Source organism: Rhagoletis pomonella, unplaced genomic scaffold (assembly GCF_013731165.1).
Source record: "Rhagoletis pomonella isolate Grant_MI unplaced genomic scaffold, Rhpom_1.0 Rhpom_scaffold_00004, whole genome shotgun sequence".
Lineage (NCBI taxonomy): Eukaryota > Metazoa > Arthropoda > Insecta > Diptera > Tephritidae > Rhagoletis > Rhagoletis pomonella.
Genome location: NW_023458558.1, coordinates 40314047 through 40327842, shown reverse-complemented (window position 1 = coordinate 40327842; position 13796 = coordinate 40314047). Strand labels below are relative to the sequence as shown.

At 34.1% G+C, this 13796-nt stretch overlaps 1 protein-coding gene across 1 annotated transcript in view; it reads right to left on the bottom strand.

Moving 5' to 3' along the window:
* The window catches only part of LOC118738218, a 287103-nt gene that overhangs the window by 50596 nt on the left and 222711 nt on the right, over positions 1 to 13796 (bottom strand). The window contains exon 12 of the mRNA XM_036469141.1: positions 5790 to 5949. Coding sequence (XP_036325034.1) covers positions 5790 to 5949 — 160 coding nt within the window. The remainder of the gene's footprint in view (positions 1 to 5789; positions 5950 to 13796) is intronic.

Here is a 13796-nt window from a genome sequence, read left to right as displayed (position 1 = left end):
ATTACAAATACTCATATTAGTTTTTTTTTCTTTATAAATACATTTATTGTGTGAAACTTGCTTACATTTTGTTGCACTTTGTATCTGAGCACTTGAGGTTGCAACAATAGGTTTTCCTTTTGCATTGCAGTTTGTTGCAAATGTTTATGTTTTCGAATATCTAGATAATTCTTTGTTGTGGGATATAAGATATGTTTTGTCTGCTTTCTCTTTCTCTTTTTCTTTTTTATTTTTTCTTTTTCGCATTGCTTCTCATTACACATATTTTTGCTTGTGTATATCGTGTAAGCAACAGTCAAATAATTGAAAAGAATTGTTGGCAATACCCTTGTCAGCAACATATTCTTTTGTTGCATTGCCACCATTGTTTTTGTTTTTGTTTCTTGTTTTTATTTTTGCCAGTGCGCCAAACATAGCATTCATCACTGCCACGAAACGTTGCATTACTTTGCAAAATAATCCAAAATCCAGCGCGCAAATCCGGTAATGCTCTTATCCGCTCATTCTAGGGGTGTGATGGCCGCAGCAGCTGCAGCTTGGACCAAACAAAAATTCGACGATTTACTCTTTTTAATTTTCTTAGTTTTTATTTTCATTTTATTGAATTCGTTGATTTAGCTCTTGTGCTGGTGAGATGCTTTACTGTTATTTTTTTTTATTTTATACACATTTTTGTTTCTTTCATTTCAAAAGCGAATTTAATGAAAAATTTGACTACAATTTTACGCAAAAGATACTTTGCTTATGCTCCGCCAAATTTTCTTATCACCGTTCTGTTATAATCGCCTTCTTTTCCCTTGATACTCTTTGATGGTCGTTCGGACGTTTTGTTTAGCGTCTTAGCTGTCTCTGCTTTTCACGCTTAAGTATACACGTCCTTTCGTCTGGCAACATGTTTGTTATTCTTTCTGTTTTTTTTTTTTTGATTAAAAGCTTTTTACGAATGCTAAGTCGTGCCACTTAAAGCTGGCAGTAGCTATGTTTGACAAACTTTTAGACGCCACTCTATCTGCTGTAAGATTCGTCTATCTCGCCGTCTTTCTTTTTAACTGCATCAGTGCAGTTTCCAACCCTAAGTCGCTGAAAAATATTCATTACCATAAAATGCTTTTCTTGCCTTCGGTTTAAGTGCCCGTCTTTCAACGCCTTCGCTGATATTCCACTTGTACTCTTTTCGGTTCGCTTTCTTTTCAACTCAACTGCAGTGACCTCCTCTAGCGCTGTCGTGCTGCTTTAAATGGCCACGGTTACACTTCATTTCATCTTCACTTGCGTTTGTATAATTTCATTTGCACGCACATACTCCTTCATACATTTACTTATACATTCTACACTCGACAGCATTTGAATCATTCGCTCAGTTGTAAGTTTACTCATTCGTTTATTCATTGCATTGTTACTTTTTATTTTTCATTGCTTTGTCCGTTTCTTTTTTGGTGGAATTAAACGGTTACGAATTTTCTGGTGACCCCTCAGGCTTTTCAGTTTGCACTTAAATTTAAGTCTGTGCACAAAACTTATTGCCTGAATATATTGGCCAATTTAATGGCAGTTGGTGCTGGACAAAAGTCCTTATTTATTTCATGAAACAGAAATATATTTATTTGTATTATTTAGGTTTATTAGTTATTATTTTTTTATGTAAATTAAACAGTGAAGTTTAAAAAAATTGCTATCTACCTCACGTGTAGATGTGCTAATGTTCTAAGTGATTTTAAAATTCCAATATTAACATTTGAATTGAAACTGAACACAGATATTCTTGCCAGCCACTCCCACTCTAGAAATTTTTTGAGACTAGTGCTGTAATTTTTCCCTCGGTTAGAAAAAGGTTCTTTGGTATCGAAGAAACAAATTTTTGCATTATCACTTTTTGTTGCTATTTTCGATTATACCCCTGCAGGCATCGTAAATTTGACGAACACAACTGGCATCGAGGGGTCAGTAAGGACCTCAAAACGAAACGTAATAATTCTAAAGGCTTTCATCTCAAATAATATAACATATATATGTATATTCATGAAAAAATAAACAGACGTACATCACCAACTAAAAAACAAATAATACTTGATATGAGATTAAATCTTAATTAGGCGCATTAAGAGAATCACACATTTAGTCGCACGGGGTCCCGAGTCACCCCAATAAAAGTGTTGAAAAAAGAGCTTCACAAATAAAAAGAAACAAAGCTTGTATTATCAAAAATATTAAAGTACTCTACTATCGTAAACCCGAGTCAGCTGACACGATCTGTGTTACCAGAGCGCCAGGTAAATGAAAACTCAACATCGCAGAATGTTTCTGTAGTTGTAGCCTGTAGCGCAGAAATCTTCGGAATTTAGATTTTTCCGTGTCAGCTGATTTCTTCCTTCTATAGATAGTTGCCACTTCGTCAGTTTTGCAGATGGTGAAAAAGTTATAAGTTCCTATTCAAAATACGTTTAAAATATTTGAAATTGTAGTTGAAAAGGCAAGTTTATGAAAAGGCATTGATGAGTGGCAACACTGTAGTAAGCAATACTGAGGGCTCCAGTAATCGACAAAGTACTGCGTATACAGACAGCGTTTAAGTGTAAGTTCTGCGTTCTTGACTAATCTCACCTTAAATAAATCAAAGCAATATTAAATCCCTCTATTATAGTTAACTTTAAGAATGAAAGCATATCTTTGACTTCAAACTTAGATACAAAAATAAAAACTTACCTACCTCTGCAAAATATTATGTAAGTGATCACGTGGGTTCAGGAGTTAAGAGAGTAGCGAGGGGAGTTGGGAAGCTATAATGAGTGCCAGCGCGCTCCAGGCCCTGACTCCATGTACCCAATTAAAGGTTAATAATTTATTTCCGAATACATGTATAAAAGCTATAGTGGTATATATTGAGGTCAGCTTGCCATTTAAGTGTTAGAAAATAAATTTTAAGGAGTTTTTGTTAGTTTAAAACCATTTTTTTTTTTGATTTTTTGAAAATTTCCGCCCTTTAAGTATAGATAAGTAGATATATCTGGTACTAGAGTTCGAAACAATTCTGTGGCGCTATAAAAAACAGACTCGATTTGACGGGAAATATTTTTTAGTAATTAAAAATGATTGGCAATTAGTGTAGCGTTGGTAATGTAATTTACTGGTTGTTTTTTGTTTACGAAACATCGTTTTGTAGAGAAACAAATTAAATGTCTAACAATTTGCGGGGAAATTATTAAGCTGCGGGTAAACCCTTTCAAGTAGATAATCGAATGCTAAATTATTAGCCGAATTTACTAAGCTGCGGTTAACCCCTTTCAAGTAGATAATCGAATGCTAAATTATTAGCCGAATTTACAGTGCTTAGTTAAACGATTGTCAACTTAACCACCAACAAGAGGTTAACTATGAATTTATATTCACAATCATAGGGTTAACTATGGAACTTTATATCGACTGTAAGTATATCAAGTCTTCAAATTAATATTTTTCTATACAAATTTGAAATTATTTTCACAAAAAAGTTTATATTAAATGAATATCAAAATTGTTAGTTAAACTCCTGTCTGTAGTTAACTACGCATTGCGAATTTGGCCCTAAAAGATTTTTTTGATAATGTAGATATGACCACGGAAGTTCGTTACTCATACGCCACGAATACCCGCCTTTCATCAAAATTAATAATACAACAATAAGAATGTATCTATGTAGATATGTATGTAACAAAAAAATTGTTTGAGTTAAAAATTGGTAAGCAAGCGACAGTGACCAATGGTAAGGGTCTATTACCAACAATTCTTCCACTCGAAACTTGTTTTGTGTACAAAAATTTCCATCATAGGAGTTAAAAGTCTACCAGACTTAAATTTTCTTTCCTCAGGTATTTTGAACCATCACGAACTAAAATGGGTTAATATGAAAGTCTGTCGGCCAACGTTCGGCTACGTACTAGGGTCTGCAATGCATTTCCTTTCTTTCAGGCATTTCGGCTATGGCCTTGGAGTAAAAGAGATCCAAAATATCTAACCAATTCCATTGAACTTTCGCTTTTTTCTTCTTACCACTTTTTTTGTAATTTTTTATTCTTAGCATTTTCCAATGATGGAAAGTCGTTCAAAATTAATATTTTTTTCGAAAAAATTTATCAGCACCAACATATTTGAATAGATAAATACGCAGCTTCATTGTGAGTGCCGTGTAGGGTACCATTGATGTGTCGCGAGTCGTTTCGAAAATTAAAAGGCTTTGGGCCGTATGAATAAAAGCAATTGCTTCGCTTTTATTTATGCCCTTCACAAATTACCTAAAATGCAGACCCGAATTGTGCATAAATTCAGAAAAATTTGTCATAGCGAAGTATTTTCGTCAAACCTTGTAATTTGTTGTTGTTTCGTGCAGTTTCGCTTAGTTAGTGTGTTTAGGGGGGGTAGTTGTACCCTTTTTTCTGGTACGAAGCATTGTGAATTGTAAAATGCCTCAATTAAGCATTGAAAGACGTTTGAAGAGGGCCTTTCAAGCTCCACTTTCGGACCCTCTCAAACTAGATGATGAAATCCAAACTTGTTAAAGACTTTGCCAGCTAAAAATGCGGTAACACTGTCGTAGGTTCCAGAACATTTTGAGTCGAAGGCAACGAGGTTAAGGAGTTGACGCGAAAAGGATCCTTAAATGTCCTTTTTGTGGTCCCAGTTGAAAACGTATACTTAGTGGATACATTTTTACCGTAGCACTGGGTAGCGGTGGGGGGTTCTTCAGACGAATTTCTCTGAGCGATTTGATTCTGTTTATACTTTAAAGTGAAGTTAAAACGAAAAAAAATAATTTACGTTCATTTTGCATTAAAATCGAGGAATACAGAAAAATTTGGACTCAAAATGAACTTGGGTCATTTGCATTTGGATTTCAGAACCTGACTGAGTAACTGTACTTGTTCGGTTTGTAAGAACGAAAAATCTGGTAGCAATTGAAAACAGTGTTTTTCTTTAGTTTACTTTGCAGGCGTGGGTTTGTGGAAATTGAGTTTCTGCAAATATGAGTGCTTTTTGTTCGAAATAATATAGCTATTTTAGAAAATTATAAAAATATCTGAATATTAGATTACACGTTCTCCTACTAAGGGTTCTTCGCATAAGGCCAGATATGCCGACAATGAATCTGCATTGCTGAGAACGGTGAGCCTACTGCAAAATGGAAAAAAATTTTAGTAAATCCCAGGATCCCGGGATAATTATTTTTGCAACCCAAAATCCGATATTATTTACATACTTGGCTATTGAATACCCTACTTCACCATAGCACAGGGCACCGCCCAAGGGCAGTGGGGATGCCAGCGACTTACTGTTCAATAAGTTCAGTGAGGAGGTATTTGAGAGTGTCATAGAAATGCATATGCCATTAGAAACAAGTGATAAAATGCCTAGCTGGATCCTTTCAAGACCTAGCTAGATGCTCTGAGTTTAAAATCAACATGATTTAAAGTTACCTACGACCCACTAATGCGTCTCAATCATATGGTTTGCCTAAGTCAATGGGACCTTACTAATGTGGCATAGCATATCACGCTAGATTTTAGCAAGGACATAACTAATCGCACAAGGACCTCTTTACGATATTCGTAGCTATTGTCTACATAATGCAACTTCTTATTGATAAATCTATCCCTAAACTATACGTTGATGACCACTATATGGTAAAAAGTGTTCGCAGCACATAAATGTGTATACACTGGTAGATATGTAGGTACTTACGCACGTTCGCTGATCAATATTAACATCAAAGAGCAATCAGTAATGATGAAATCAAATTGTTTTCACTTGATACTTACAGCGTATATGCAACGAAACTGGATTACTGGCGCCCTTTCCCTCCGAATTCACAGCCAAACACGTGTAATCACCAGCGGATGCACGTGAGACACTCTGCAGGACGAGTGATTGATCCGAAAGGATGATGCCAGCTGAAACATTGGAATGCAGTTCCTTGCCCTGCAGCGCCGAATCACAGCCATATGAGCCAAGGATGTGTGTGTGTGTTGTTATAGTTGTTGTAGCAGTATGGCGAAGTGGTAAATTGCAAGTGCATCGTTGCGTAATAGAACCGAGAAGAAAGAAAATGCAAGGAAAATGAGAAAAAGTGCAAAAAGAATATTTATTGTATATTTTTAAATCCGCGTGAAATAACGTGTAACAAATGGTGAAATAAACGCATCAGTGCCAGTGAGACTGACACGCGTGTGATAGTGACGACCGAAGAGCATAGCCGAGAAGACGTCAGGACATGACCAAGGAAAATGGCTGAGCGTATGTGAATATGTACGTATGTGTTCGAGTGTTTGTGTGCACTGATGGCATACTAGTGTTGATGAAAGGGATCATAACGCTCTTTGATTTTAAGAACATTACTGAAGGAAGCACACATATTTACGAGTGTATAGCTTGTAGCTGATGACGAAATGCAAGAAAATGATGATAATCAGGATGATCTGAACTTTCAAGAAGGGGGAAATCATAGGAGAGGTCATGCTATTTGTAAAATAATTATGAAGAAGATATACACATGCGATTTCTCTGGCCGGATATGTTGACAGATACACACATGTACATATTTGTATACAGTAGTATGTTTAACATTTATGTACATGCGTAGATGCCCTTAAATAAAGTAGTGGAAGAAAATTTAGTAAAAAGTGACCAACACTGCATATGTGCAGTGTCAAAATGTATAAAATTATAGAGGGGAAAACCTTAGCTTTCCACTAGGTTCAGAGTTGGGGTTAGTGCACTAAGTTTTGAGTACACTAACTTCTTTACTACTTCTAAAAACTTTAGTGATATTGCTATTCTTTTTCACTATAACTTATTTAGTGGTAGTGAATAAGTTCGCAATAAAATCAAATAGTACAAAGTTTAAATAGTTACTGCATATAAGCTGCAATAAAAATTTGTTCATTCAACTTTCAAAAATTATTGCTCATAAAATTTCTCGAGCCGAAATTTGATACGGTGCATGTACATTAGGTTCATGCCTACATTATTTTGGCGGTTAGGGCTCAGTACGTAATACTTCAAAGAAAGACAGCCTATGAAAATTTGTGTGGTTGTAGAAGTAAACACTGGAAAAATAGGTAAGCACCATACAAGGTCATCCATGCTTTCTTTCAGTTTTAGTACAAAAATTGTCATCATAATCAATGTAATCTACTAGTAAAGCGCAAAATGGACACCTCCGACGATGCATTACGCTGTCAGTTGCAAAATAACGTGCCGCCGAAGTTATCTCCAAGCGCCGAACTACTCCGAGCGACTGCTCTACATTCTACGTCACTTACTTTGTAAAGCGCCTCAAAAGTATATCTAATACCTAATGTACATTTTAAATTCCTACTTATATAAGGCGGCCACCCTTTTGGAAAAGTAAGGGAAATTCGTCAGTGAAGTGCCATATCATATCAGGGGCGGTTCAGGGAATGAAGCACGCTATTCAATCCTCTTCTATGCTAATTGACGCCAATTAAAAATGCAAACTGATGCCAAGTCCTTCTCTAGCAGTAATTTTTATCCTCTGTCATCGCCAGCGGCCGCAGCGTTTTTTCATGAATTTACAAAAATTGTATTTTTTGTTAATTTTTCAAATGAATTGTTTTTAAATAATAATTTATTTTTTCAATATTTCTACGCTCTGATGTTGGAGAATGTACTTTGAATGTACTAGCAATATACATAGATGTAATACATATATGAGAAAGCTTATCAGAGCAGAGAATATGCCTTTTTTGCCTTATAAGTATAAGAGTGTGACATATTAAGAAATGAGTATAAAACTTTTTCACCCCTTGCCTTTAATTTGGAATAGAATACGAAAAGAGAAAGGAGCAATCAAAAGGCGACATTTTTTCAAGAAATGAAACCGAAACCAAAACCGTAACCGTTTATAACCGTTTCCAAAACCGAAATCGAAACCAGAACCGTTACTTGACCTTTATAGGAACGAAACCGAAACCTGTTCAAGCACAGGTTTCAATCGGTTTCCAGAAATTTATAAAAAATCAGCTGCAAGATGTAGCAACCAAAATTTTATTTTCTCGGTACCATAACTGTGATGTTTCACAAAAAATTACTTGCATAACAAATTTGTTGACTAGTATGTGAATAGCCTTATATTTAGTTGTTATATGTCGTGATTTATAGCAACACTGATAAATTTGCTGCAATTCAAGGCGGTAGCAGTGCTGCCGCTTTCACTTCAGATGACGAGTCTGATGATTTTGAGTTAGTGCTGTCTCAGTCAGACGCGAATCGTAATTCCGTGGACCGAAACTTCTGAAATTATCCTTCCTGTATTAGCAAAGCAAAGCAAAGACGGCAAGATTCGATTTTATTGATAAGAGCTAATCAAGTGTTTGGCCTACAAATATATTTAAATACATTTATTTGCTTTTGCGAGTAAGATGTGACTATTTAAACAAAAAATTTTTATTATATTATAATATCAACAAAATTTCTGTGAATATCACACTTACTTATATGTATGTACCCTGCAGAAAAAATTATCAATTGATTAAAATAACTAACTTTAAATGAGCTGTAAGGTCGTGCAGGAGTTATGCAGACGTTATCGTGAGTTTTTATCATTACAAGTTTCTATTTAAATGTCCTCCTACAAAAATAATTTCAAAACACATTTTTTTCTGCAATTCGCAGATTCTTTTTCGAATTCAGGACATATAAAATAAAGATCGAAATTTTACATTATTATTTTGATGTTATGTCTGATGGAATTCAAATGTGGGACCACCTACAAAAGAACATGTAACCAAATAAGCAAATATGTAATGTTAAATAGAATAAATAAAAAAATATAAAAATGAGAAAAGAATTGTATTGATATTTATGTCCAAAAGTAGTTAGCTATAAGTTAGTTAACACCTAATCCACAGGAAACCAGGGATCATTATTTTTCGGTCATCACCCTTCAAAAGTAGTTAGTTACGGCCAAGGGAAATAGTTAATAAATAGTTACCACTAGTCGACTGCTAGTTAGTTGATATTTAGCTACAAACTAGTCCCATTTCCTGCAGGGTATGTATATCAAATACCTTTCAGCAACAACTCCCATTATATAATAAATAATATAATAAACAAATTTCTGAATTTAGATCTAAGCAAATGTGATGGAGATTATTAGATTGTATTGATTGGAATATGGTTATTAGATTGTATTGTATAATGGTTATAAGATTCAGAGGTGATTTCTTTACATAAATTAAAATTAATCACAATGTTTAGCTTCGCCAAAAACAAACCTTGGAAGGTAAATTATTATTTAATAAATAATTAGTTTTTTTTTGTCAAACTTATCTTAATTTTTGTATTCCAAAACCGAAACCGGAGAAAAACAGAAACAAATTTTAAAGAACGAGAACGTAACCGAAACCGGAACACTTTGCAAAACCGAAAGCGAAACAGGAACACGACATATTTTGAATCGGTTTCATTGTACCTTCCATTTTTTGGTAGAAACGAAATCATCATAGATAAGTGTTTCAATTTAATGAAACGTTTCTGTGCTCCACTAACATTACCTGAAATCGGCTGAAGGAATATTTTTTTTTCAATATTCGATTCTTAATTTTAGTGGTCCATTTTTTTATTTCGCTATGACTATTGTATAGTTAGCCTGATATTTTGCAATTCACCACAAAACATCAAAAGTAGTAGTGAAAAATGTTTCATTACTATCATTAGCTACTAGTGTAAACTGAAAATGTAGGGTACTACCCCCAACTAGCGATATGTATGTCCGCTTGATGTCCAAAATATATGGCGATTTTATTTGTTCGAAATACATATACAATTTCTTTTTGTAAAAATTTGTTTTTTTTTTTTTGCATTTTCTTGTTAAATTTTTATATGCAAATTGAATTCGGTTGTGTTTTTGCCTAAAATTACTTGTTTATAACTATTGCATTGAATGGAAGAGAAAGGACATTTCCCGCATACATGTTAGTTTTGCACTACGTGTAGGATAAGTAGCCTTTGGCTAATATTCTCTGCGTAATGCTTTGATTTTGGCTTTGTCAGAAGCCCACAAGACTACTGGGAGAGGCCTGTGCAGCACAATATTGAAGAAGAAGAAGTTCATTCAGAAATTGACCAACCTTTGACGAGCCAATGAAGAAGCACATTTTGAATTTGTTTTGGAATATGTCTTGGGTGTAAATGAAAGTAGGTACGTATATTGACGGCTGAGTGGAAGATCGACCTATGTATCTCAGTAGCCCTATCTCAACTTAAAATATGTTGAAAATATGTTGAGACAGGGCGTTTTGAATCGGCAGCTGGGATAAGGTATTTTTTAATTCAACTCTGAAATAAGGTGTTCTGAAATCAAATTCCAAGATAGGGCGTTCTTCAACCAAATTCTGAAATAGGACGTTCTTGAAAAGATTTATGATATAGGGAGTTTTGAACTGATTGCAGGGATAAGGCGATCTTCCACTCAGTCACCGATGTGTTATGGACCTTGTAAATTTAATTGAGAAAACAAGAAGATTTTCAGAAATCTTAAGATGGATGATTGTACTCATTACATACACTTTGAAACATAATACCGGCCGATTGCACTTGTGTAGCTAAATGTTTCTATCGACATTGAGATTAAAGGAAAAAATGCTGCAAAATTGGATAAGCAACTGAGGAACGCAAAGTATGCAACTAAGTCAAGACAAATCCCTAAATCTAATAATTTTGTTGTTTAACTTTTCAGTAGGTAAATTAATAAATCCCGACTTTGCAGGCTTTAAATTGGGATTAGTTAGTTTGGCAACATTTTCCATAAATTTCCACTGTATTTGTTTGTGGTATGTTTTTGTTCTTTCATGCGATTATCTAAAAAAGAAAACTGCATTCAAACTTGTTTAAGAAAAGTACAACTTAAGAAGTGAATCTCTTTAGACCCCTCGTCTTCACGTGTTAAATATTGTTTTTTTTTGTATTGTTCCTTTTTTATGTGGAAAATCATATGCCTATAAATTAAAACGGATGTTTTTTAAATAATGTTTTTTTAGCATGTAAGCGTCTACTGGAAAAAAAAATACTAAAAAGCTTAATTTCGAAGCGAACTTTGCTTACTCACGTTTTTTGCAAATATAATTTTCTCAAACAGCCTTAGAAAAAATATAAAAGAAATTTTTTAGTTTTTTTTATAGTGAATTGCATTTAAAAAATGTCTAAATACATCGCGTTCTGAAACTTTAATAAGTTTTTGCTTCTTCTGTAAAGCAGCGAAAATGCGAGTTACGTCCTTTCCATACTATACTAATGTTTCCCTTGGGAAAAACACGATATGTTGCAAGATTCAAAATCGGTGCAAAATAATATTTAAAGTTATAGGCCCTAAAATTATTCAAAAAGCTGCAAAGATATGTTTAATGGCTTCTACGTGCAGTCAACCAAATGCCAAATAATTTTGTGTAGAAGAAAGGATGTAACTCTACAACGGGTTATATAACTAATAGATATGTATGTAGATTTCTCACCGTACCATCGCCTGCGAAATGTGTCATCGCCAATGATTAAAGACCCGTAAATCTTTCGCACAACCTTTCTATTTCTTTCGAAAGTGTGGGTTACCCTGTGTTATTTGTTCACAAAACACTTAAAAAAAAACTTAGTCCAAAGCGTTCAAAATTTCTTAAGAACTTCATTAACTCTATTTAAATTTATTTTCCAGCGTATTGTAAGTAAATTTTTCAACTTTTTAGTGCTTATCTCACCTGCTTTCCGGATCTGGTTATGGTAATAAAACGATTTCATAGTTATTGATTTGAGCGTACTTTTTTACCTACTGTAAAAAGAGTTACAGTTAAGCAATTTTAATAATTAAAGGGGGAACATTTGATGTTACGAATGTCATTACCATTAAACTACTTACTATTCCAAGTAGTTCGCTACTAAGAACTAAATAAACAAGTGCACAAGAATACATTGTGCCTCAGCCATGTTTTCATATTGCTGTAGTTTAACATGCCTGCATATTTATGACTTACATCTCCTTCTTAGGTTTTAATCAAACTTGCTGCCAGAATCAAGAAAGCAGTTATCATTTTTGTACAAGGGCAAAAAAAAGGATACAAGCACATAGAATCACTATGAAAAAAATTTCGAGTTAAATAAAGGATTACCACATCACTTGCCATTCCAAGTCAGACAAACGAATGGAAATGACGTAAAGTAAACTCAAGATGAAGCCTAAGAACGCTTGGGCAGTAGGTAGCAAAAAATGTTATTCTAGATGGAAAAATACTTGTACAGACATACTCCTGCCTGAAGTTTAGAAATAAATGGATTTATACCAGTTGTTTTTTGGTAAAGCCTACAGACTTCCCAAACACCACATGGTCGGTATAAATGATGAAAATTTAGTAGTAGTAGCTAGGCAGAAAGGTTGGTAGGCCAACAAACCGGCGAACCTAGTCTGGATTTAAAGACAAACTAAAAAAATAAAATAATTTCCACTAAATGTCTTATCCTATGTTGTACCAGCTGTGTTTGTATGTATATATATATACATAAGTAAAAACATACGTAGAAATGTGCCTATTAGATTTCTTCTTGTATATTGGAAAGTCCACACGAAATCGTGTATACATATGTAAATATGTGCAATGTACATACATATCTATTCAAAAGAACTGAAAAAAGAAAACAGTGAAGACTTTTATTAAAGCGTCTAGCAAGTGTGCGTTTGCATTAAAAAGCTGTCTACTGGAATCCTGTGCACACCTATCAATGCATGTATATATGTACATACACTAGGGTGGTAATAAAAAAGTTTAAAATGGTCAGCTCTCACCCCAAGCATTTTTCTAAATGAAAACACATTAAAAAGCCTAAGTTCGGGTGAAGCCGAAAATTAAATAAGTAGCCGGCGAAAGTATTAAATATAGTTTTCAACCTTTCTGAAAACTACAGTTACATGATAAGCAGAGTGGTTTTTGCCCTATTTCTAACGATGTCGATAGTATTTTCATTTAGTCTTAATGGGATAACCTTATACAGTTATAACTGGGCGGTTCTACGCCCATTTTATAAAATTCCATAATAATGTTATTTATTTTTAAAGTATTGTTGTGAGATCAACTTTGAGTAGATATGCATCCTTAATCTAATCTATGTTTCTAAAATTTACCGTTATATTAAAAGTAGGCGTAATTTTAGTCCGAATTCAAAAATTTTCAACATTTTGCTTCTATATGGCAAGTACAATAACTGTACCGAATTTGGTATAAATCGATCAAACGGTTACCGAGATACACATATGTGGTCATAAGTGGGCGGTGCCATGCCCATTTTCTAAAATGTTTATGCAAACGAATTTTTTTCTGAAGTGTTATTGCAAACATCATTTTTGAATAAATTATAAATTAGCTTCAGTATTTATTGATTTGTCGAAGATTTCGTATTTCCCTAAATTACCGTTATATGTTATGTGGGCGTGGTTATTATCCGAATTGAAAAATTTTCAGCCATTTGGTATGTTTTCTCAAGACCAACAACTGTACCATGTTGGGCAAAAATTAGTGTAGCGTTTACGATGATAGTTAAACGCATGTAATCATAAGTGACCGTGGCTACGCCTATTTTCCAAAATTGTTTAGTACTTTTATTTTCCACCTAAAAATCATTGGGAATATAAATTTTTACGGCTGTTTACTTGCTGCTACAAAGAACCTTTATGTGAACGAAGTTATAATACCCTTGTGCACAAGTGTAAAGCAAAACAATGTTAAGCTTAGTATCCAGCTCTTAAGAAAACGGTCAAGAAAAAATTG